The sequence below is a fragment of the Stegostoma tigrinum genome, chromosome 2 (genome assembly GCF_030684315.1).
Source record: "Stegostoma tigrinum isolate sSteTig4 chromosome 2, sSteTig4.hap1, whole genome shotgun sequence".
Lineage (NCBI taxonomy): Eukaryota > Metazoa > Chordata > Chondrichthyes > Orectolobiformes > Stegostomatidae > Stegostoma > Stegostoma tigrinum.
The window spans coordinates 93,836,332-93,862,743 of NC_081355.1; the positions used below are offsets into that span (position 1 = coordinate 93,836,332).

The following is a 26,412-nucleotide window of genomic DNA, read 5'->3' on the forward strand; positions in this document are numbered from 1 at the left end:
AGGTTGAGTAGGTTGGGCTGTACTCATTGGATTTTAGAAGAATGAGATGTGATCTCACTGAACAATAAAAGATTCCTAGGAGACTTGACAAGATAGATGCAGAAAGGTTTTTTTCTCCTTTGTGGGAGGACCACTGGGCTTAATTGCAAAATAAGGATCATCCCTTTAAAACAGAGATGAGAAAGAATTTCTTCTCTCTCTGGGTAGCAAATTTATGGCTTTCCTTACTGCATAGGGCTATAGAGGTTGGGTCTTTAAGTATGTTCAAGGCTGAGATAAACAGGTTTTTAATCAGTAAAAGAGTCACGGATCATGTGGAAAATGCAAGAGAGTAGATTTGAGGATTATCAGATCAGCCATGTCATGGTGGAGCAGACCCTATGGACTGAATGGCCTGCTTCTGCATCTATATCTTATAGTCTTATTGCTCTACATTCGATAGGTTTGTGTTTTGGGGATTGACAAGCTAGAACATTAGCAAGACTGACAAATGCAAGATAAGGTAAAACGTTCTCATAAGCAAGTTGTTCAGGGCTCAAATAAGAAAATAATCAAATGTACGAACATAAAAATAGGAGCAGGAGTATACCATTTGGCCCTCAAGACTGCCCAACCATTCATCAGATCATGACTGATATGCCCCAGGCCTCAGCTACTCTTTTGGGACAGCTCAATACAGCCATCAACTCCCCAATGTTTCAAAAATCCATCTCCCAGCTCTTTGAATACTCTCATTGATCTAACCTCCTCAGTTCTGTCAGTTGAGAATTCCAAAACAAACACTATCCTGTGGGAGAAGAAATTAACTTGTATCTCAGTTTTAAATGGCAGTCCCTTTTAGTCAGTAACAATATCCATTAGTTCAAGATCTTCTCACTCTTACAAACATCTTTTCAATATCTACCCTGTTGATGTTCGATAGCCAGAGACTTTTCCCCAGGGCAGGATTGACTGCCACGAGGGGTCATAGTTTTAAGGTGTTAGGAGGAAGGTATAGAGGAGACGTCAGAGGGAGGTTCTTCACCCAGAGAGTTGTGAGCGCATGGAATAGTTTACCAGTGGTAGTCATGGAAGCAGAGTCATTAGTGACATTTACGCAACTGCTGGACATGCACATGGACAGCAGTGAATTGAGGGGAATATAGGTTAGGTTATTTTATATTTGGATTAGGATTATTCCGCGGCACAACATCGTGGGCCAAAGGGCCTGCACTGTGTTGTACTTTCTATGTTCTATGTTCTGTCAGTCTCGTTCAGAACCTGGTAAGTCTCAAAAACATCACCCCTCAATCTTCTAAACTCTAAGAAGTAAATATCTGATGTTCTTCCTAAGTCAACTTTTCTGACCACGGAATCAGCTTAGTGAATCTTATTTGAACTGCCCCCAATACTAACACATATTTCCTTAAATATGAGGACTAAAACCATACACAGTACTCCAGGTGTAGCCTCACCAATGTCCTGCAACAATGCCTTGTAACAAAGTTTTCCTATTCTTATACTCCAACTCTTTAGCAACAAAGGCCAAAATTTAATTTGTCTTAATTAGTTGCTGTATCTGCACATTCTTGTGTTTCATGCACAAGAACACACACATCCCTTTGCACTGCACCAGCCTCTTTCTATTTAAATACTATTCTACTGTTTAATTTTTCCTACCAAAGTGCATGAACTCAACACATTCCTGCATTAAACTCCATCTGCCAAGCTTTGGCGGAAACAGCTTCAACTGAAGCATTCAAGTGAAGGCATTCGATGATTATTCAAATAAGAACAATATGCAGGAGTATGGGGGAGGCAGGACAATGACATTAAGTCAAAATGGTCAGAGAGCAGGTGCACACATGATGGACCGAAACAGTTGTGTAATTCTTTTACATTGTCCTAATTTAGAAAACTATTACGGTATGGAGGTCAGCTTGATATTGTGCAAAGGTTTTGCCCCAAACATAGCATACATCTAGCTGTGGTCATCAGAAGATCTGGAAAAAAAAACTGAATCTGTTAGGTTTTTGTCTGTTTGCAACTACATTTCAAACTACAAGTTCAGAGTGACATGAGGGTGTGCACACTTGGACATAAGTAGTTGAACTGTCCTCTCTGCCATTATATGTTGAATTTTGAAAGGTGGAAACCAGAGACAGCTGAGGTCAAAAAGGTGTAGACAGCTCAACTGTCAACTCTGGTAATCTCTTTGGCCCTGAAACTCTTCTAACTAATCAACGTATCATATTCTGCTACTTCCGCCACCTACAATCCAACTCCACAACCAAAGATATATTTCCCTCCCGACCCCTATCTGTCTTTTGTAGGGACCATTCTCTCCATGACTCCCTGGATTGCTCCACACTCCCCACTAACCCCACCACTTCCCAGCATCTTTCCCTGCATCCCCAGGGAGTGCTATACCTGCCTCTACACCTTCCCCCTCACCTCCATTCAAGGCACCAGACAAACCTTCCACATTTAGACAGATTCAATATGGTCTATTGCATCCACTGTTCCCAATGAGGCCCCCTCGACGTCGGTGAGACCAAGCAGAGGCTTGGAGACCACTTTGTAGAGCACCTGCTCTCTGTTCGCAACAAACACAACACCTTCCAGTCGCAAATCATTTTAATTCCCCTTCCCACTCCCGGGTAACAAGTCCATCCTGGGCCCCCTCCGGTGTCATAATGATGCCATTGGAAACTGGAGGAGCAACACCTCATATTCTACCTCTGGAGCCTACAGCTCAATGACCTAAATGTAGATTTTACCAGTTTCAAAATCTCCCCACCCCTGGCCTCATTCCATGACCAACCCTCCCTCTCCTCCCTGCCTTCTTGGCCTGACACAACCTGTCCATCTTCTCTCCCACCTACCTCCCCTCTCACCTCACTGATCCATCCTCACCACTCCCTACCTGCACTCACCTCTCACCAACCCATCTACGTTCTCCAGCCCCACCCTTTCTCTCTCCCTTTATTCTGAGATCCCCTTCCCCTCCCCCACCCTCCCCCCCCCCCCACCCCCACCATTTCTGAAGAAGGATCCCAACCCGAAACATCAACTTTCCTGCTCTGATGCTGCCTGACCTGCTGTGTTCCTCTAGCTTCACACTCCAACTGCCAGGGATATCACTGCAAGACAGTAAGGAGCGATAACTGTCACACAGCTGCAGCTATTGAGGCCAAGCCTTTGAATGTTTTCCAGAAAGTGTTAGATATAGTTCTTAGGGCTAAAGGGATCAAGAGTATGGCAAGAAGGCCAGAACAGGGTAGTAATCAGCCATGATCATGTTAAGTTGTGGACCAGGCTCAAAGGGCTGAATGGCTGAATTGCTGACTCCTGCTCCTGTTTTCTATGTTTCTATAAGATAATGGATTTGCAAACTCTGTCCTGCTTAGACAACACTCTCTGTTTATAAACAGGTATCCAAATTGCCAGGTGCCACTGCGTGTCAGGTTCCCTTTGCAACCTCTGCTGAACATATGTCTGATGTTGGGCAGCCAAAACCCTTAGTTCTCCCTCCCCCAGGCTAAGACACTGTTCCCACACACTCCTATATAATTCACCAAGGGTCTGCTGTGGTCTGCCAGTGTTGCACAGCTTTATTCTGTTCCTCAGTTTTATGGAAAGGAAAAGCCAAAACAACAGTAGGTACAGTCGTAATGTATACTAGTGATTTATACCTACATTTTGAGTTGCAACAGCACAGCAGGAGGCCATTCAGAACACTGGGTACATGGAAAGTAAATGTCATTATCCTGTAACATTGCAATTTTACTCCCTCAAGTACCTATCCAGTTTCATTTCATGGTAGATTATCCACTTGAGGGGATTTAAATATTTTGAATGGGTGTTATAAATGAGAGCTTTCTCAATATCAGTGTATGAGCAAGAGCTTTCTTCAAATGGTAAAAGTTTAATATTTTTAATCTTTTCATAACTGCACAAAAATTAGAAAAGCTAAATTATATTTACTAACTAATTTTGTAATTTTGAATTTCAGTCAAGTATTATAAAATAGAAAAGAATAGAAATTTATGATCATATGTCCTTCTATATGAAAACTACAGTGAAAGGTTTTGTAAGTCACCCCACAAAGGCGCCTAAATCAATGACAGAAATCATACGTAATAACAATTAATAAAACTAAAATTAAGACGAAGTTCATCACAGTTCACCTAATGGCTTCTCGGCTCAGGTAAAGCCAATTAAGGAACGATGGAATACCCTCAAGTCTTAGCTGGGAATAGACCACCATTCCAGGATGAGACTGCCGTTCTGGGACAAGATCACCTTCCAGGCCGCTGGAATACCTGGAAGCTGAAGTTGAAGAAGAAGAGAGCTCTACATCAGAACAAGACTGTCATGCCAGAACGAAGACCACTTCACTGGTATGCTGTGCCAAGGCTGCCACTTCTCCTCCTTCAGGCACCTGGGACCAGCTGTGGGCCTGGAGTCTTGGCGTAGCCTGTGAGTCCGAGCTGGGGCACTGATCCCAGGGCATGCTCCTCGCTCACTGGAAGGTCCCGGTCAGGGGTGGAGCTGTGTCCGGGTTGTACTGCAATTGCTGCCAGTGCCGCCTCCTTCACCCGCCTGTCTCCAGACTTAAAAAGAAAGGGAGAAAGGAAAGAAGAAAAAAGAAGAAGGGCTAAACAGGAAAGAAGAAAAAAGTAAGAAAGTGGAACTGGACAAGCTTAATGGGCTCACGTATGGCAATAGCCTTTGAAAAATGTTACCAAGGAATTCAGTTGAAACAACAGGAATTTGGGAAGACAGTGTCCCTGGGTTAGGTATCCAGAGACTCAGGCAAATGCTCTATGGATGCGACAGCTGTGGAATTTAAATTCAATCAATACAGATCTGGAATTGAAAGCTAACCTCAATAACGAAGCTATCAGTGATAGTCATAAAAACCCATCTGATTCACTCCAATCCTTTATGGAAGGAAAGCTACCATTCTTATGTGATCTGGCTTACATGTGACTCCTGATTCACAGAAATCTGTTTAACTGCTAAGTACCCTGTGAACTGGCAACACAAGTCATTCACCTCAAGTGCTTGATGGATGGGCAACAAATACTGGTCTAGCAGCAATGATCACATCCTAAAGAAGCATAAAGAAAAAGAAATTGCTTTATTTCCTAGGTCCGTATTCGATCAATATACGCCAGATTTTTTTTGCGATAACTGACAGCTGCATCTTGTATTTTTTTCACTTTTACAGAGATAGATATTTTAATTACTTTGGTTCCAAAAACTTAAACTAACCTTATCTGCCCTTGTCAAGTATTTACACCTCCTCCACATATTTGCGGCTCACACCACAGCAGGAGTCCCTTGGAACAGCATAATAGCTTCCTGCCTGCCTATTCCATACGTCACTTATTTGTCCCATCAGCAAAAGAAGACCTGCCTCAATTAGATGCCAGACTTCCACAGCTTAGTCACACCCTCCTCTTTTTGAACATGCCCCAGGTGTTGTGCAAAAAATCCAGCTCCTAATATCTCTTCATGTGATTCAGTGAGGCAGATTCACCAAGGCGTGGCAATCTCGTGAAAATTGTCACACCAGCCCTTTTTTTTAATTAGCCAAAGGTGTGAGCTCTGAATTTCTGATGGAAAGTTCTGCTCAGGCTTCGGTCAGAAATATGGAGCCATACTTCCACTGTGACAGCTCTGTAGTAGTGCAGAGCTTTTAGAAGAAAGCAAACCATTCCCCTTTTTCACAGCAGTCAGCTGCCATATTCTGAAACTTAAAATCCTTAAGGCACTTTATCAGTTGGTATCTGGGCCAGGATCCAATACGGTCAGGTGCATCAGGAGCCATATGATGGTGGGGGTGGGACCAGGCAGTGTGCAGATCAGGTCCGACAGGGATTATTGTCAGGTTGGGTCCAATGTGGTCAGTTGAAGTCTAGCAGCAGGAGAGGAGGTTGGAGCGTAGGAGACAGTTAAGGACTGTAAATGCTGGAAGCCAGGGTCCATAAACATGGTCGATAAACAGGCAACCTTTCAGGCCAAAACCCTTCATCACTACTGGCAAAGTGCTGACAAAGGGTTTCGACCTGAAACATTGACTTTCCTGCTCCTCTGATGCTGTCTGACCTCATGCATTTGTCCAGCTCCATGTTTACTGACTGGAGGTTGGGGCATTATTGATGGGGGGGGAGTCGACTGAGGCTGAGGGATTGGTTCTCGGGGCAGGTGGAGTCGGTCAGGTCAGTTGCGGCGGTGTGTGTGTCTCAAGTGGGGTCTAGCAGAGGGAAAGGCCTCAGATCCTGAGAGGTGGGGCTAAATTGTGCCAGGATGGTAGTGCAGTTGAGGGTGTACAGGGCAAGTATGGAATCAGTTGAAGAGTTAGTGAAGAATTAAACTATGCATTTCATATTTTACTTAATTTCATTTCACCCTTGAACTCTCTGATTTGAATGGAGATTTTCAGTGAGTTTCAGGCATATGAAAGGGGGAGTGATGGCCTAGTGGTATTATCCCTTGTCTATGAATCCAGGGACCTGGGTTCAAATCCAGCTTTGGTAGATGATGGAAGTAAGAGCCTGATGATGACCATGGGATTGTCATGGGTAAAACTGATGACCTTTAGGGAAGGAAATCTCCAATCCTTATCTGGTCTGGCTTACACATGACTCCAGACTGACAGCAATGTGGTTGACTTTTAACTGTCCTTTGGAAATTAGAGATAGATAATAAAAGCTGGCCTAGCCAGCAATGACTACGTCCCATGAATGAATATTTCCAAAATTTGCCCTGTGGGAAACTAAATGACCTGGGCAATTTCTTTAGATTGTGCTATGATGGAGATTTTGCAGACTGCCCATGCACAACTCCCATCTACACCATCATAACAACTGTCTGGCTTGTGTCATATTTTGTTTACATTGCTCCCGTGCAGCAATTAAGTGTTTAACTCTTAGAGATGCTACATAAATAGGAATTATTGTTTGTCATAGCCCTGTATACTATTGAAAACATACATACAAACTTGAAAAGCTATTCGCAATAAAGTAGGATCATCTCAGCCATCAGTCTAGCCTTTCCAGCCTCCTTGTTTCCCATTATTTAACCTTTCACTGTGCCTCTGAGTTTTCCTTTCTTTTCATGCATGATTTGCGTATCGTTTCTGTGTTTTCTTTATATTTATTTTCCACTGCTCACCTATTTACTGCTCTCATTTTCTTCTTAATCTATGTGCAGTGTGTCTGTTGACTATACATGTTCATACTTTAGGAACATGAGCAGCTTCAGAAAGGACTTTTTATCAAACTCAAAAATCTTTCATTCATTTCACATCAACCTTGACTATTTTATTCACCCACAATATCCAGTGTTCATGACTTTTGAACAGGCAAATATATATATATTTACAATAGACCACACAAAAGCAACAGATGGATATCATGATTGATGATTTTCAGACCAGCAAGCACCTGGTGCTTTAGAATAAACATAACAGTGTTGCACGTTTTCAGAATGCTAGTTTTAATAAAAAAGATGTTTTAAGTTCCTGCCTCCAGTGATGAAAAGTTAGGAAAAAAGGAAAAAATATGAAGAGTAATAATTGAATCAAAAAGAACAAAGAAAATTACAGCACAGGAATAGGCCGTTCGGCCCTCCAAGCCTGCACCGATCGAGATCCTCTGTCTAAACCTGTCATCTATTTTCTAAGGGTCTGTATCCCTTTGCTCCCCGACCATCCATGTACCTCTCCAGATACTTCTTAAAATATACTATCGTGTCTGCGTCTACCACCTCCACTGACAATGTGTTCCAGTCACCCACCACGCTCTGCATAAAGAACTTTCCACGCATATCTCCCATAAACGTTCCTCCTCTCACTTTGAACTCATGACCCCTAGTAATTGAAACATTAACCCAATTTCTATCTTCACAAATGCAGCCTAACCAGCTGAATTTTCCAACACTTTCAGTTTTTACACCATGTAAATAATTTCATCTTGTGCATTACTGGGTGTCTCAGCATGAGAGCCAGCAGAGGAAGTGATGCGACCCATCTCTAAAGTACAGTGAGGATCTAGAATTTCAAGGAGGCCAACTCCAGAGTTCCATTCTGCTGCAGGGTTTTGTAATTGGACTGTTACCCAATTGCCAGACTTCAGGAATAGACTGAACACGTTTCCTCCATTTTAACATGTTGTAACACTTCTAAAAGTGCTTTGTTGGCTGTTGAGTGCTGTGGGCTGTCCCATATTTATGAAAAGATTTTTAAAATTTAAATCTTGCTTTTACAAAAGATGGCAGTACGGGGTCCCCAGAAGTTGGAGGCAATGAAGAGAAGATCATAGAAAACACTACACCATTGGAAATAAGACTTGCTATTTGGTGGTGGAGTCAATCTCCAGGGAGGGGTAGAAGGAAATGTCGGAAATTTAGCATTCAGCCTCTGCCAGCTAGAGTTTAGTTCACCAGACAATGACATCAGGACAAGTCTTAGCATTTGATAACAGTGTTAAGTTTGGGCCTGAGAGAACAATGTACAGGAAATTCTGAGACAGATATATTGGAGTTTATAGGAGATGCAAAATAATTGAGAGCAGCAAATGTCACTCTGGAAGTATGTGATGGTGATGCAAAATTGCAGGGAGAGTAAGCCGTAGGGGAAGGGATTCAGGTGGAATTATGTAGGCAGGATTCAGACACCGCTGTGCGGATAAAGATAATGACGTGTGTATTGAGGTGAAAGCAATGAAAGAATGGATCAGGGTGTTGCTAGGCTTTAAATTTATTTAGGTGAGGATATAAGATAATGTAGCCAAGTCTTCTGTTTCGGACTGATCTTTCACAATCAGAGACGCCAAGATCAGCGGGGACCTGAAAACACATCAAGAGGTGTCAAGATAGATTAGGATTTCAAAAATTTCTTATCCAGCTTGAAACTTATCCAGTCCAAAACTAGTGAGCATGGGTTTAAGGTGAAAAGGGAAAAATTTAAAGGGGACCTAAGGGGCACCTTTTTCATGCAGTGGGTAATGCATATATGGAATGAGCTACTGGAGGAAGTGGTGGAGGCTGGTACAATTACAACATTTAAAAGGCATCTGGCTGGGTACATGAGTTAAGAAGGGTTTAGAGGGATATAGCCTAAATGCTGGCTAATGTCACAAGATTAATTTAGGATATCTAGTTGGCATGGACAAATTGGACTGAAGGGTCTGTTACTGTACTGTACATCTCTATGACTCCATGTCACTACTATGTTATCGAATCAAATTGTTACATGTTTGCATGTGGATATTGTCCAATCAAATCATTATGTGTTCACATCTACTACTGTGAGTATGTACTTTATGATTTTCAAAACTCTTTAATGTCCTTTTGCCCCCTTTCACAGCTGCAGTTTTGCGATTTGCAGAGCAATCAGAAAACCAACAGCGCATGGGCAGCAAGGAGAGATCTTTTCCTTTGTGAAAGGATGCATAGACAATGAATGGGTTACCTGGCTTTATTAGATTTTACCAAAAAATTTAGATTTACTGTGGCTACAATTACAGAACAATATAAAACCTTTCCTCCAGAATTCGGCTAATACCTGATGAAAGTATAAATTGACCAGTTCATCTTCTGATGAAATTGAAGTACTTTGACCTATTAAATCTTTGGTATACTAATTGTATTATGTTGAACTGTGACATGTATAGAACTGATAAGAAATTGAAAGTGACAGCGCTTCAACAAGTGACACAACAGGAAGCTCTTTTTCTGTGGGAGGATTTGCCTAAAGACACAAATGACCTTTCTATTTCTATTCACAAATATGTTCAACAGCTGGAATAAAAGCAATGCACTGCAGAACCATTGCTAGCAAGACATGTGGATAAGAAAACCTGATGCCACCCGAAGGTTGCAGGAACAGCAACTCATATTCCGCCTGGGAACCCTGCAGCCATATGGTATCAATGTGGACTTCACCAGTTTCAAAATCTCCCCTTCCCCCACTGCATCCCTCAACCAGCCCAGTTCATCCCCTCCCCCCACTGCACCACACAACCAGCCCAGCTCTTCCCCTCTACCCACTGCATCCCAAAACCAGTCCAACCTGTCTCTGCCTCCCTAACCGGTTCTTCCTCTCACCCATCCCTTCCTCCCACCCCAAGCCGCACCCCCAGCTACCTACTAACCTCATCCCACCTCCTTGACCTGTCCGTCTTCCCTGGACTGACCTATCCCCTCCCTACCTCCCCACCTACACCCTCTCCACCTATCTTCTTTACTCTCCATCTTCGGTCCGCCTCCCCCTCTCTCCATATTTATTCCAGTTCCCTCCCCCCATCCCCCTCTCTGATGAAGGGTCTAGGCCCGAAACGTCAGCTTTTGTGCTCCTGAGATGCTGCTTGGCCTGCTGTGTTCATCCAGCCTCACATTTTATTATCTACAAAACTCATGTTTATTTTCCCAATATATTCATTTCCATACATTTTGAATTCACAATCACTTGAAATGTACAATTTTGTGAAAATGAGGTAAATCCCGCACTCTGACAAAGCACGTGTATCAACCTGTGAATTATAGTATACTCATAGTCAACACTGTGTCAAACTTTAAAGGATGGCCTAGTATGCTGATGCATACGGAAGCTATACTGTTCAGAAGAAGGATGGGAAAGGGTTTGGATGGCTGTTGTGGGCGCTTTAGACGACAACATCATGGCGAATCTTGTCTGCACAAAAAGCAAGGGTGAAGGTGCAGCTAACCCAAATAACCTGGATTGAAAGCCACGATCTTGGCAGAAATAAATGGCGGCATAGGCAGTTTAATATATTGTGACTATGTTTAGCACTTCCATCAACAGCCATGCCAAGCAAGACTTGACTTGACAAAATAAAATGGACGTAATTCTAATGAACCAAATGATTAAAGTCAGATGTTTGAATAGGTGAAAGCTGAAAGCCTGACATGAGGGTCAGTAAATCAGAAAACTAATGGCCTAGTGGTATTATTACAATATTACTAATCCAGAAACTCAGGTACTGTTTTGTGGACCTGCGTTCAAATCCTGTCGTGGTAGATGGGTACTGCAGATGTTGGAGAATCCGAGATAACAAAGTGTGGAGCTGGATGAACACAGCGGGCCAAGCAGCATCTCAGGAGCACAAAAGCTGACGTTTTGGGCTTAGACCGTTCATCAGAGAGGGGGATTGGGAGAGGGTTCTGAAATAAATAGGGAGAGAGGGGGAGGCGGACCGAAGATGGATAGAGGAGAAGATAGGTGGAGAGGAGTGTATAGGTGTGGAGGTGGGGAGGGGATAGGTCAGTCCGGGGAGGACGGACAGATCAAGGAGGCAGGATGAGGTAGTAGGTAGGAAATGGAGGTGCGGCTTGAGGTGGGAGGAGGGGATAGGTGAGAGGAAGAACAGGTTAGGGAGGCGGGGACGAGCTGGACTGGTTTTGGGATGCAGTGGGGGGACGGGACGAGCTGGGCTGGTTTTGGGATGCAGTGGAGGAGGGGGAGATTTTGAAGCTTGTGAAGTCCACATTGATAACATTGGGCTGCAGGGTTCCCAAGCAGAATATGAGTTGCTGTTCCTGCAACCTTCGGGTGGCATCATTGTGGCACTGCAGGAGGTCCATGATGGACATGTCGTCTAAGGAATGGGAGGGGGAGTTAAAATGGTTCGAAACTGGGAGGTGCAGTTGTTTATTGCGAATCGAGCGGATGTGTTCTGCAAAGTGGTCCCCAAGCCTCCGCTTGGTTTCCCCAATGTAGAGGAAGCCACACCGGGTGCAGTGGATACAGTATACTACATTGGCAGATGTGCTGGTGAACATGTGCTTAATATGGAAAGTCATCTTGGTGCCTGGGATGGTGGTGAGGGAGGAGGTGTGGGGGCAAGTGTAGCACTTCCTGCGGTTGCAGGAGAAGGTGGCAGATGTGGTGGGGTTGGAGGGGAGTGTGGAGCGAACAAGGGAGTCATGGAGAGAGTGGTCTCTGCAGAAGGAAGACAAGGGTGGGGATGGAAAAATGTCTTGGGTGGTGGGGTCGGATTGTAGATGGCGGAAGTGTCGGAGGATGATGCATTGTATCCGGAGGTTGGTGGGGTGGTATGTGAGGACAAGGAGGATTCTCTTGGGGCGGGGGCGGGGTGTGAGGAATGTGTTGCAGGAAATGTGGGAGACACGGTCAAGGGCGTTATCGACCACTGCGGGGTGATGTTGTGGTCCTTGAAGAACGCGGCCATCTGGGATGTGCGGGAGTGGAATACCTCATCCTGGGAGCAGATGTGGCGGAGGCAAAGAAATTGGGAATAGGGGATGGCATTTTTGCAGGAATGTGGGTGTGAGGAGGTGTATTCTAGGTAGCTGTGGGAGTCGGTGGGCTTGAAATGGACATCAGTTTCTAGCTGGTTGCCTGAGATGGAGACAGAGAGGTCCAGGAAGGTGAGGGATGTGTTGGAGATGGTTCAGGTGAACTTGAGGTTGGGGTGGAAGGCGTTGGTGAAGTGGATGAACTGTTCGAGCTCCTCTAGGGAGCAAGAGGCGCCGCCAATACAGTCATCAATGTAACAGAGGAAGAGGTGGGGTTTGGGGCCAGTGTAGGTGCGGAAGAGAACACCTCCCCACCTATACTCTCCTCTCCACCTATCTTCTCCTCTCTCCATCTTCAGTCCGCCTCCCCCTCTCTCCCTATTTATTTCAGAATCCTCTCCCCATCCCCCTCTCTGATGAACGATCTAGACCTGAAATGTCAGCTTTTGTGCTTCTGAGATGCTGCTTGGCCTGCTGTGTTCATCCAGCTCCACACTTTGTTATCATGGTAGATGATTGGATTTGAATTACATAAATGTCTGGCATTAAGAATCTAAAGATGATTATAAATTAATGTCAGAAAAACCCATCTGATTCACTCATGTCCTTCAGAGAAGGAAATCTGGCATCTGTACCTGATTTGGCCTACGTGTGACACCAGACCTAGAGCAATGTGGTTGATTCGCAACTGCCCCCGATATGACCGAGCAAGCCATACAGTTGTATCAATTGCTATGAAATCTCAAAAAAGAAATGAAACCAGACAGGCCACCTGGCACCAACCTCAGCACTGTAAACAACACAGCCCTGTTGAACCTTGAACCTGCAGTGTCCTCCTTACAAACTTGTGGGGTCTAATGCCAAACATGGAAGAACTGTCTCAAAGACTGGTCAAGCAACAGCCAGACATAGTCATATACATGGAATTATACCTTACAGACAATGTCCCAGATCGTTGTCACCATCCATTGTGACCATATTCTGTCCAACCTATCAGAGGTAGCAGCAGTGAGGTAGAGCCAGGAGGGAGTTGTTCTGAGAGTCCTCAGCATTGACTCTGGATGCCATGAAATCTCATGGTATCAGTCAAATGTGTGCTTATTACCACATACCGTCCTCCCCTGGCTAATGATTCTAATTTCCTTCATGTTGTACAACACTTAGAGGAAGCACTGAGGATGGCAGTGGCACAAAATTCTGCGTGGGGAATTTCAATATTCATCATCAAGAGTGACTCGGCAGCAGCACTACTGCTTGTGCTGTTCAGGTCCTAAAGCTCATAGCTGCTAGACTAGATCCGTGGCAGATGTGACGGAACAAACAAGAGGGAAAAGCGTATTTGACTTCATCCTTATCAATCTGCCATCTACAAATGCACCTGTCCATCTGTAAGAGTGACCGCTGCACAGTCCTTGTGGAGACAAAGTCCTTGCTTCAGGTTTTTAATAGCTTATATTGTGTGGTATGTCATATCACCACGCTAATTGGGAACAGATCTAACAACTCAAGACTGGGTATCCATCTCATGCTGTGGGCCATCAGCAGCACCAGAAATGTACTCACACAGTACATGCAACCTCTTGACCTGGCATATTCCCCACTGTACCATTATCACCAAATCAGGGGATCAACCCTGGTTCAATGGAGAGTGTAGCAGGGCACGCCAGGAGCAGCACCAGGCATACTTGAAAATGAAGAATCAAGCTGTTGAAGCTACAGAACAGGACTATTTGTGTGTCAAGATAGCATAGGCAGCAAATAATAGACAGAGCAACAAAATCTGGGGTGAAGATTTCGACAACAAATGGACTAATACAGCTGGTGCAGAGTGATGTTAGAAAGATATAAGTAGCAATCATTATGATGGAGTTATTATGGATGGACAAGTTCGAGATGAAATACAGCAGCAGGGGTCTGGCTTTGTTTGAGATATTGATCAGGAGAGCTGAAACCCATAGCATAGCCTTTGTAGAATACAGTTTGTTGTCACATATACTCACTGAATACAGTGAAAAGTTTATATGTCGCCAATTGTAGTGTTGACTTAGATACAAAAGTACGTAAGCACAGCGAACAATGTTTGGTGTGCATGTGGAAGACCAGTAGCTTTGGTTCTCTTTATGTTTTAATTGGAGGAAATGTCTGTTCATCAAGCACTGAATTTTGGACAAATAATCTAAAAACACAGACGCTGTGGTGTGATTGAGAGAGACAGTGGTGAGCTTAACATTAATATCACCAATGTACGTATGGAACTTGATTTTGTTTCTTTGCAGAGAAACAACAATGGTGTTGCTGTGACGCAGCAGATAGTTGAGAAATAGAAAGGACTAAAGATTGATATGAAAAGAGAATCACTGTAAGTAGAATCTCTGGTGAATGCTCCGGCAGCTCAGTTTTAGTCTCAAAGAGCATAATACACATCCTTCACCACCATCCAGTACAACCAAATTTGATAAAAAAAATCCTTTAGAGAAATATCCAACAAGCAACATGCACTTCTCATTCCCAAAGCCCATCCACAATCCACAAGGAATGTGTTAATGGAATACTCCCCCCTTGCCCGGATGGGTGCAGCTGCATCAACACTCAAGAAGCTTGACACCATCCAGGACAAAGCAGTCCACTTGATTGACACTACATTCACAAACATCCACTCCCTCCACAACCAATAGTAGTAGCAATGTGTGCTATCTGCAAGATGCACTGTAGATATTCACCAAAGATCCTGAGGCAGCACCTTCCAAACCCATGACCACTGTCATCTAGAAGGACAGGGAAGTAGATATATGGGAACTCTACCATCTGCAGGTTCCCCTCCAAGCAACTCACCATTCTGACTTGAATACATATTGCCATTCCAGGGTCAAAATCCTGGAATTCCCCCACTTAGGGCATTGTGTGTCTAGCTACAATGTGTGTACTATAGTGATTCAAGAGGCAGCTCACCACCAACTTCTAAAAGGCAACTAGGCACGGGTAATAAATGGTGAACAGCAGCAATGCCCATGTCCTACAAGTGAATTAAAGAAAACAAGCTGAGGGTCAATATCCTGTCAGAAGATCTTGCCCTCAAAACCTGGTAGCCAAATATGAATAAGCAATGGAGGGGTTGGGATTTGAAGGCGAGGACAATGAGGAAAAGGTGGGAATGGTTAACATGTTGGTGGGGATGCCTCCAATGTGTAGAGTTCACCTCCCAAAACATGTGAACAAATGTCTGCCTCCTTTCTGTCCGTAACTACAACTAAATTGAGTAATTAATGACTTCAGTAGATCTTAAGGGTAGGCAATCTTTTGAGTGCCTTACTAAACACAGCAACCTCCCCCATATTTTGGGAACCAGGTTGAGGTGTTTGGAAAGGAAGTTGGCTCACCACTGGACATATATTATGTGCCAATGGTTTTATATTCAGTCTGCTTCTCGAAGAGAGGAGAATCACATTGCATGTTCCTGTAAAACAGCATACTTGGCAGGGGGGTTTACAGGCTTTAGTTAATTTCTGAGTTTTGTAATTGCTTACTAGTTAACAGGTAAATATGTGTTTCAAACTATAGCAGACGTGAGGTATAGTCAAAGGGGTGATTGCAGGAAACTGAACCGCTAACATCTGCACAATAGTGATCCCAGTGTTTAATTTGCAAGAAATAATGGACATGGTGCCAATCACCTTTGACCAGCACTGTCCTTGTTCCCACCTCAACACATGCCACTTCTTTCAAGTCCCTTACCTGCCCACTACCATTGACTACTGCACCATCCTCAGCAATCAGCACATGGATTCTCAGGACCATATTCATCTCAGACCTTTGACCGACTTCAACGACCAACCCCTAGACATGACTAACCAGCCCCTGACCACTGCTTTTGCAGCTCCCTGACTGACAACACAAAATTCCCCCAACTGCTTGTGATGGTCGTACAAGCCTGATTATTTCCCACTCCCCAGTTGTATTCCCTGACTGTGCCTGACCCAAATGGAAAAATGACCACAGTCAAGCCCCTGAACTGGGTATGTAACTTACAGACTCTCAGACTGCAACTTCTTGCCAGGACTGAGGACTAGCCCTCACCAACATTCAGACATGGCCATTTGTTTGAATAAAATTACAGTATTCATCATGTAGGCACCAAATACATACTGTATGATCCTAGATTGATGTCTTGATGTGCCATCCAACAAGATGCCCATCCTGACACAGCCAAACTGACAAGTAGTCTGTGTGGCTGAGCGTAAGAGCCTGTCAATACAACAGTACTGATAATCTTTGTCTCTAACTGAAGCACTAATGCACTAACAGGCGTTCCATGGCAATGCAAGGATGCTATGATTATACAGGTGGGTATGAAGTGAATGAGCACTAAGAGAACAAGCAAGCAGCCTGGAGATGCAGCCAGGCCTAATCCATGACCTGGTCTTCTACCCATGAATGCAAAACCTTTTAATACTAGTTGCCAGTGTACCCTGCAATCTAGGTCTCAAATTCTTAAGTGTCTACCAGTAGATCAGATTGGTGTCATGAGGATCATGAAGTTATTGGATACCAGTGGATGAGGGCTGAATGTAGCTGGTGCCCATGCATCAGTCCCTGAGATTCTGTTGTGTTGTGAACAATGTGAATGTTCTTCACAGCCAGCAGTGAGCTGAAATTGCCAGGTATCTATTCTGGCGTCCATGTTGAGAATTATCATAGTCAGTTTTGCACACAGTGGATGGTAGGATAGGAACTGATTATTAATGAGGTGAGATGTGCATTCAATAAGGTTGTTAACAAGAAATAATCCCACAACTGAGAATATCACTTCAGTGCCCAGAACTTAGTTAAAAGATGTAGCATGTTGCAGATAGTTCTCACTGGTCATCTTGAGATACTGCCACATTTTTCACCATAGACCATATCATTCCAGTCCTTATAAGATTCTGCCCAGGGATAAAATTGTGTCGGTAAAGCTCTGAGTGAGTGCTGTCTAATAGAAAGCATTAAAAAAACAAATATATATTTTTACTGTGTTGGAACTAATTCATAATGGTGGCTTAATTGTGCAATTAATTGTGCTCATTTGACAATTATGCCTGACTTGGAAATCTTTGTTTCTGTGTCAGTCCCACAGTTCTGTTGAACGAGCAGGGTTAATTGCTGGTGTCAAAATGAGAAAACTACCTACTGATGAGAAGTTCAGTCTCTGTGGGGAGACACTGAGACAAGCTTTGGAAGAAGATAAAGCCTTGGGTTTAATCCCTTTCTATGTAAGTAAACATTATCTTCTGTCTGAAATGAACTTGCAACACTTGGAACAGATTTAGTGAGGAAGGGCTGTGGAGTGTAATTTACTGCTTTATGGAATGTGCCTAAAAGTTAACAAACCAAATTCATAGCGCACCTGTTTTCCTGGTGGATGGTTGTGCTCCATTAAATTAATCTTAAATGATGATATCCTAGCAAATTGAGTCACTGGCCATGATCTTACTAATTTGTTGAGTACATAAGATACATTAATAACTGTGGCTTACTGTAAATGTAACACTTTAGGCCTGGACTATGTACAGCCTTTATACTCTAAAACTGACTAAATTAGCATTTTGGTTGCTACAGTTCAATAGCACTTGATTCTTCCAGACTTAATTATTTAAATAGAACAATTGAGATGTTGTTGAGAAAGGTGCAGTTGTATTGAAGGTTCTAATAAATGCAACTGCATCACGTGATAACATTTAAAGAACATGATTCCTTGTTTCTTTAACACAGCACAGTACAGGCCCTTTGGCCCACAGTGTTGTGCCAACCGATTATCCTAGTAAGATCAAACTACCCTGCATACGTTACATTTTATTATTGTCCATATGCCTGTCCAAGAGACGCTTAAATGTCTCTAATGTATCTGACTCCACTACTGCCGCTGGCAACGCATTCCATGCACCTTCCACTTTGTGTAAAGAACCTACCCCTGACATCTCCCCTATACCTTCCTCGAGTCACCTTAAAATTATGTCCCCTCATTATAGTCATTTCCATCCTTGGAAAAAGTCTCTGGCTAAACACTCCAGCTATGCCTCTCATCATCTCATACACCTCTATCAAGTCACCACTCATTCTTCTTCGCTCCAATCAGAAAAGCCCTAGCTCCCTCAATCTTACCTCATAAGACCTGCCCTCCAGTCCAGGCAGCATCCTGCTTAATCTCCTCTACACCCTCTCTAAAGCTTCTACATCCTTCCTATAATGTGATGACCAGAACTGAACATGATATTCCTAGTGTGGTCTAACCAAGATTTTATAGAGCTGGAGCATAACGTCATGGCTCTTAAACTTAATTCCCCTGCCAATGAAAGCCAACATACCATACGCCTTCTTAACAACCCTCTCAACTTAGGTTGCAACTGCGAGGGATCTATGTACATGGACCCCGTGATCCCTCTGTTCCTCCACACTGCCAAGAATCCTGTCATTAATCCAGCATTCTGCATTCAAATTTGACCTTCCAAAATGAATCACTTCACACTTTTCTGGGTTGAATTCCACCTGCCACTTCTTTGCCCAGCTCTGCATCCTATCAATGTCCCGTTGCAACCTATAACAGCCATCCATGCTATCCACAACTCCACCAACCTTTGGGTCATCGGCAAACTTACTAAACCACCCTTCCACTTCCTCATCCAAGTCATTTATAAAGATCACAAAGAGCAGAGGACTCAGAACAGATCCCTGTGGAACACCACTGGTCACCGAGCTCCAGGCTGAATATTTTCCATCTACTACCATTCTCTGTCTTCTGTTGAATAGCCAATTCTGTATCTTTCCCTGAATCCCATGCCTCCTTACTTTCTGAATGAGCCTAGCATGGTGAAACCTTATCAAATGCCTTGCTAAAATCCATATACACCACATCCACTGATCTGCTTTCAACAGTATGTTTTGTCACATCCTCAAAGAAGTTAGCAAGCCTTGTGAGGCATGACTTGCCCCTCACAAAGCCATGCTGACTATTTCTAATCAAAACAAAGCCACGCTGACTATTTCTAATCAAATAATCGTATAATTATCTCTGGATTATCATAAATGTTCATTGTCTTTTTAATACTAATAATGATTTGAAAGAGATGACTTACAAATGTTTAGTGCAGTATATCCATAGGCTGTAAATGAATGCAGAAAAGAGTGAATTGCATACTGTTCCAAAATATGGTGAACACATAAACAGTTTTTTTTTACAATTACAAGAAGTCTTGTTAGTGTAATATAAATCGGTGGCCTAAATAATAGGCTGATAGCTCACCATTGTTCTGATGTTCTGAATCCATTTTTTTTCAACCCTTTGTCTACAAATTAAGCATAACTGGAGCATTTGCTGCTATTTGTTAAAGCTAAATGATTCCTGCAGCGATTCCTATCCTGTTTGTATAGCTAACACATGGCTTCAAAGATTAAACTAAACCTCATTATCTTTTAGCTTCTCCAAGCCTAAGGGTGTAATAAATTTCTGGGCGTTTGTGAGCAATAAATCCAATAATGCATTGGTAAATATATGCAGTTAGAATGAAACAAAGAGACTTGTTTTAGATGTAATCAGTTCCTCAAACAGAAGGCAGTGTCATCAATTTTAATATTATACACAAACAGTTTTAATACGTCAATCATTTCTCTTTGTTATTCTTACATGAGATTCATGAGCCATTATTAGTATCCAGAAACAAATGAACATTTGACTTGAATTTGCAGATAGTTAATAAGATTAAGTTGAGCTTTTATACATGATTTCTACATGACACTAATATAGGAAAATAATCAAAGAATAAGGGCATGTACATCAGAATGGATCTCAGGTGTGTATCCTTAATTTCCAACATGGCGAACATGTATGTCAGTCATCCTGTTGGGTTTACCAAGGATGAGAAACTAGAGAGGAAAGTCCACAGGTTGTCATCATCCCCCAGCCGAAACTGAAACCATTTCAGCTTTCATTATTACAGAAATGAAGTTGATAATGTACAGGTGATTCACCACGTCAGGTTGAACCAGATCATTTGATTCTGAGATGAAACCCAGGTTGATATGGTTGTTAAGAAGGTGTACGTAATGTTAGGTTTTATTGGTGGAGGGATTGCATTTCAGAGCCATGAGGTCATGCTGCAGCTGTACAAAACTCTGGTGTAGCCGCGCTTGGAGTATTGCATACAGTTTTGGTCGCCACATTATAGGAAGGATGTGGAAGCATTGGAAAGGGTGCAGAGGAGATTTACCAGGATGTTGCTTGATATGGAGGGAAGGTCTTATGAGGAAAGGATGAGGAACTTGAAGCTATTGTCGTTAGAGAGATGAAGGTTAAGAGGCGACTTAGTAGAGACATACAAGATGTTAGGAAGCACTTCTACGCACAATGGGTGGTAGATGTTTGGAACTCTCTTCCATAAATGACAATGGATGCAGAAGCACCGTTAATTTTAAATCTAAGGTAGATAAATGTTTTAAGTTAAAGGCATTAAGGGATGTGGGTCAAAGGCAGGTATATGCAGTTAGGCCACAGATCAGCCATGATCTCATTGAATGATGGCACGGGCTTACGGTTTGAATGGCCTATGTTCCTATGTTTTTTTCCTTCTTAGGAAGCACAACCTTGGAAAATAATCAACCCAGATTTTGAAAGTTATCAGAAATATAAAATCTTAAATATTGCCAAATGCTGGCTGAAAGTGAAAATCTTTGCTGCTAATTGGAAGGGAATGAATGATGCAATCAGCTAATTTTCTGAGTTGTTTTTCTCTTTATATATACCAGCTTTGTGCAACGCTTGGCACCACTCCCTCCTGTGCATTTGATAACATTATGGAGCTTGGACCTATATGTAAGAATATTCTAAATTTATTTACTTTACATTTATTTTGCTATTCTCATTAAAGGATAAGGTCTTTGAGTTAATTTTTGTGTAGATTCTCTGACCTGTTATACTTCATTACTCCTACCTTGACAAGAGGGACAAATGTATAACTATTGCGTGGCTAAAGATATCTGGTAAATATTAGGGTCACAGTCATTATTCTTCATGAACTAAGTATAACTTCGGAGACAACAAACCAACTTTGCATCCTCATATTAGTATAAATTAAATTATTAAATTACGTATTGCGGGTATTCCAGTACTCGGCAAAGAATGCTGGTTTGGTCAGGATTCTGTTGGCACCAGCTTTTAACCTGATAAAAAGAAAAAAAAGGGTAAAATCCCTTCATCCAGCTTTCAGGTCTGGAGAGAGTGGCACTACCCTTGAATTGAGGATGATGATGAAAACAACATGTATGGTGGTGACAGTGCATCAACAGAATCTCCAGTATCCTAAACTGGGAACAGGCAAGAAAGGATGACAATGCTAAGTTAAGTGCACAGACATGGGACATCTTTCTAGCTGAACTTGCAGCAAGATGCCTTTGCTTTTCACTGTGAATTTGATGTGCTGTTTAAATGAGAGAATAAAGCTGATAGTACTAAATTGTGATTTTTATAAACACAATGGCAGGCTTATTTTCTTTCATGGTGCTATGTAATATGACAATCTTCAAGTGCTGGAAGTGTCATCCATTAATTGCGGCAGGAATAAGGCACCCAATACATTGGTAGCACAAGGATTCTTACCGCCAGATGTTCACATACTCACATTAGCTAGCAAATGTCCTAGACACATGGATGATGCAGGTCTCCTCATCTATGACTTACCAATATGTATTATTTTCAAATCTGCTTTAGGAAATGACTAGGGACCAATTTTTGCCAAGCCCAATAATGGGGAGGACTGTTACTATGGCTAGGGAAGATGTTGGGAGTGGATACCATCTTGCTGCCATGGGATATTACCAGCAGCAAGGCCACCCAATTCAACCACTCAAATGTTCAATTAAGGGCGACTACTGACTTTGCCGTTTGCATTTTGACTGAATAGGGAGGGCCCACCACCAAGGGGAAAATGTCAAGTCCAGCACAAACGAAATGTTCTGAAGAAGGGTCCAGACCAAACATCAAGGTCCAAATATCAGCTTTCCTGCTCCTCAGATGCTGCCTGGCTTGCTGTGTTAGAACATAGAACATAGAACAGTACAGCACAGAACAGGCCCTTCAGCCCACAATGTTGTGCCGACCATTGATCCTCATGTACGCACCCTCAAATTTCTGTGACCATGTGCATGTCCAGCAGTCTCTTAAATGACCCCAATGACTTTGCTTCCACAACTGCTGCTGGCAACGCATTCCATGCTCTCACAACTCTCTGTGTAAAGAACCCACCTCTGACATCCCCTCTATACTTTCCACCAACCAGCTTAAAACTATGACCCCTCATGCAAGCCATTTCTGCCCTGGGAAATAGTCTCTGGCAATCAACTCTATCTATGCCTCTCATTATCTTGTATACCTCAATTAGGTCCCCTCTCCTCCTCCTTTTCTCCAATGAAAAGAGACCGAGCTCAGTCAACCTCTCTTCATAAGATAAGCCCTCCAGTCCAGGCAGCATCCTGGTAAACCTCCTCTGAACTATCTCCAAAGCATCCACATCTTTCCTATAATAGTGCGACCAGAACTGGATGCAGTATTCCAAGTGCGGTCTAACCAAAGTTTTATAGAGCTGCAACAAGATCTCACGACTCTTAAACTCAATCCCCCTGTTAATGAAAGCCAAAACACCATATGCTTTCTTAACAACCCTGTCCACTTGGGTGGCCATTTTAAGGGATCTATGTATCTGCACACCAAGATCCCTCTGTTCCTCCACACTGCCAAGAATCCTATCCTTAATCCTGTACTCAGCTTTCAAATTCGACCTTCCAAAATGCATCACCTCGCATTTATCCAGGTTGAACTCCATCTGCCACCTCTCAGCCCATCTCTGCATCCTGTCAATGTCCCGCTGCAGCCTACAACAGCCCTTTGTACTGTCAACGACACCTCCGACCTTTGTGTCGTCTGCAAACTTGCTGACCCATCCTTCAATCCCCTCATCCAAGTCATTAATAAAAATTACAAACAGTAGAGGCCCAAGGACAGAGCCCTGTGGAAACCCACTCACCACTGACTTCCAGGCAGAATATTTTCCTTCTACTACCACTCGCTGTCTTCTGTTGGCCAGCCAATTCTGTATCCAGGCAGCTAAGTTCCCCTGTATCCCATTCCTCCTGACCTTCTGAATGAGCCTACCATGGGGAACCTTATCAAATACCTTACTGAAGTCCATAGACACCACATCCACAGCTCGACCCTCATCAACTTTTCTAGTCACATCCTCAAAAAACTCGATAAGGTTTGTGAGGCATGACCTACCCCTCACAAGCCGTGCTCTTCCAGATGGTCATAAATCCTATCCCTCAGAATCCTTTCTAACACCTTGCAGACGACAGGCGTGAGACTTACTGGTCTGTAATTGCCGGGGATTTCCCTATTTCCTTTCTTGAAGAGAGGAATTACGTTTGCCTCTCTCCAGTCCTCAGGTACGACTCCAGTGGAGAGCGAGGACGCAAAGATCTTCGCAAGTGGCGAAGCAATTGCATTTCTCGCTTCCCAAAGCAGCCAAGGACAAATCTGATCCGGGCCTGGCGACTTGTCAATCTTAATGTTTGACAAAATTTTCAGCACATCAACTTCCTCTATCTCTATCCATTCCAGCATGCACACCTGCTCTTCAAAGGTTTCATTCACTACAAAGTTCGTTTCTTTCGTAAAGACAGAAGCAAAAAACTCATTTAGGGCTTCCCCTAACTCCTCAGATTCCACACACAAGTTCCCTATGCTATCCCTGATTGGCCCTACTCTTTCTTTGACCATTCTCTTATTCCTCACGTAAGTGTAAAATGCCTTTGTGTTTTCCCTGATTCCTTCTGCCAAGCCTTTCTCGTGCCCCCTCCTGGCTCTCCTCAGACCATTTTTTGAGCTCCTTCCTTGCCTGCGTGTAATCCTCTCTAGCTGACCTTGACCCTAGCTTCCTCCACCTTATGTAAGCTACCTTCTTCCTTTTGACGAGAAGCTCCACCGCTCTCGTCATCCAAGATTCCTTTATCTTACCCCTTCTTGCCTGTTCATCCAGATCCATACCTTGTTCTCTCAGATTCTCCAGCATCAGCAGTTCCCACTATCTCTGAAAGGAAATTGTGTTTCCTTTTATATTTCCATATTTAATTTCTGTTTTATATTCAAATATGGATTATCTTGATGGACTCAAAAAATGGCCAAGGATGATCACATGGTCACATTTCCAGAAGCTTCTGAGCCCCCTTCATTGTATAGACATTCCATCAGAATCTGACACAAAGAGTTTAGAGACAAGTTATCTGCCTTCACCCCATTCTGGACAAAGGAAAATCTAAAAAATATTATGTTAAAATAGGCACTAACTCTTTAACAGTTTACTCTTCACCTCACAATGGATATACAAATAGAGAGGTAAAGCTACACTATTAGCTTAATGACCTTCCAATTCATTCATCACATGGACCCTCAGCACCTGAAATTACTATCTTTGTCATATTAATGAAATATGTAATTGTTGGATCCCATAACTACACAAATCTTGGATTCTAAGTCAGGCCATTTCACCCTAAAAGACAGAGCAGAAATGAGTTGGCAACCTGCATCAGTCTTATTGTCTGTCGCCAAGCTGCTGGCTGGAACAAAGATTGTACATTGTCTGAAAGAAGGAAAGCTACGCCCTGCTCAGCGAATAACCTATTACTAGGCATTGATCTCTGGAAAGTTGGAGCTGAGTCAAAATAATACAATTGGATATACCGAAAGCTGTAAATGACAACTTGTTTCCTTTCCAGTCCTATCTTTTTTTAATATACTGGCCTCTGTATTAAATTTCCCTGCATTTTAAATGTTTTGTTCATAAACTCTGTGTTTGATTTCATCTTAAAGGATTTTATCCTGGGTTTACTTCATGACACTATCTCTACAATAGTATCAGACAGGGACATCCAAGAAATGGACCCAATGATTGAAGTTGTTAATATTTGTTCAAGTCAATGGTTGAACTCGTGTGACTTAAAGGTGAACTTTAAAAGTGATGCTGAATTCTTTTTGGTAGTAGTCATATGCTTGGGTAATGCAGTTTAAGTAATTCCATCAGTTAGTTCATTGCGTTCCATAGTCAATATGTACAGTAGCTATGGTGCACGGATAGTTGAGTCCTCATCTTATATTGACAAAATTATTGCTAAAGCTCCCTGGTGCTCTGCTGAGTTTTTTATTCATTCACAGGATGAGGACATCTCTGGCTGGGCAGCATTTATTGTCCATCATTAATTGTCCAGAGGGCTGTTAAGCCTCAACCACATTGCTGTGGGTCTGGAGTCTGGAGTCACATTAGGCTGGACCAAGTCTGACCAAGTCTGACCAAGTCTACCAGACTGTAGTTTCTTTCCCCAAAGGACAGTAGTGAACCAGATGGGTTTTTTCAACAACCAACTCACAATCATCATTAGACTATTAATTCCAGACATTTATTAAATTCAAATTCCACCATCTTTCATGGTGGCTTTTGAACCCAGTTTCCCAGAACATTATCTGGGTCTCTGGATTAACAGTACAGCAATAATGCCACTAGACCATCGCCTCCCCACTTCACAAATTACAAGCTAAAATTCAGAATTTGGGGAATACCCTTCAGCTGACCTCAGAAAGGGATGAGACTGAAAAGGGAGTGGTGTAAATCAAACATGGGTTTAAGAAGGAAATGCCATCATGATTTAAATTCATCCCCATTCCCCATTGTCCATGACAGCACACTACCAGGTAAACCCTGGTGATCTTGTACCAGGGATACCAGGTAAACCCTGGAGTCAAGAGATAGCAGGAATTGCAGATGCTGGAGAATCTGAGATAACAAGGTTTGGAGCTAGATGAACACAGCAGGCCAAGCAGCGTCAGAGGAGCAGGAAGGCTGATGTTTTGGGACTGAAGATGATTTCTGAAGAAGGGTCTAGGCCTAAAATATCAGCCTTCCTGCTCCTCTGATGCTGCTTGGCCTGCTGTGTTCATCCAGCTCTACACCTTGTTAACCCTGGAGTCAAATACTGTTTTGATATTGAGACCTAATCTCATCCTCATCCCCCATTCCAGTATTCAGATCTATTGTCAATATCTTAAACAAGGTTATAAATAAGCCAAGT

At 42.9% G+C, this 26,412-nt stretch overlaps 1 protein-coding gene across 10 annotated transcripts in view; it reads left to right on the forward strand.

Annotated features, from left to right (window-relative positions):
• The window catches only part of ddc (dopa decarboxylase), a 156,755-nt gene that overhangs the window by 84,376 nt on the left and 45,967 nt on the right, over positions 1-26,412 (forward strand). For all 10 annotated transcript variants that reach the window (XR_007250065.2, XM_048557365.2, XM_048557390.2 and 7 more), the window contains 2 exons: positions 17,376-17,519; positions 21,046-21,112. Coding sequence is in view for 9 of the 10 variants with exons in the window: in XM_048557365.2 (XP_048413322.1) it covers positions 17,376-17,519; positions 21,046-21,112 (211 nt within the window). In the remaining variant the exon portion in view is untranslated. The remainder of the gene's footprint in view (positions 1-17,375; positions 17,520-21,045; positions 21,113-26,412) is intronic.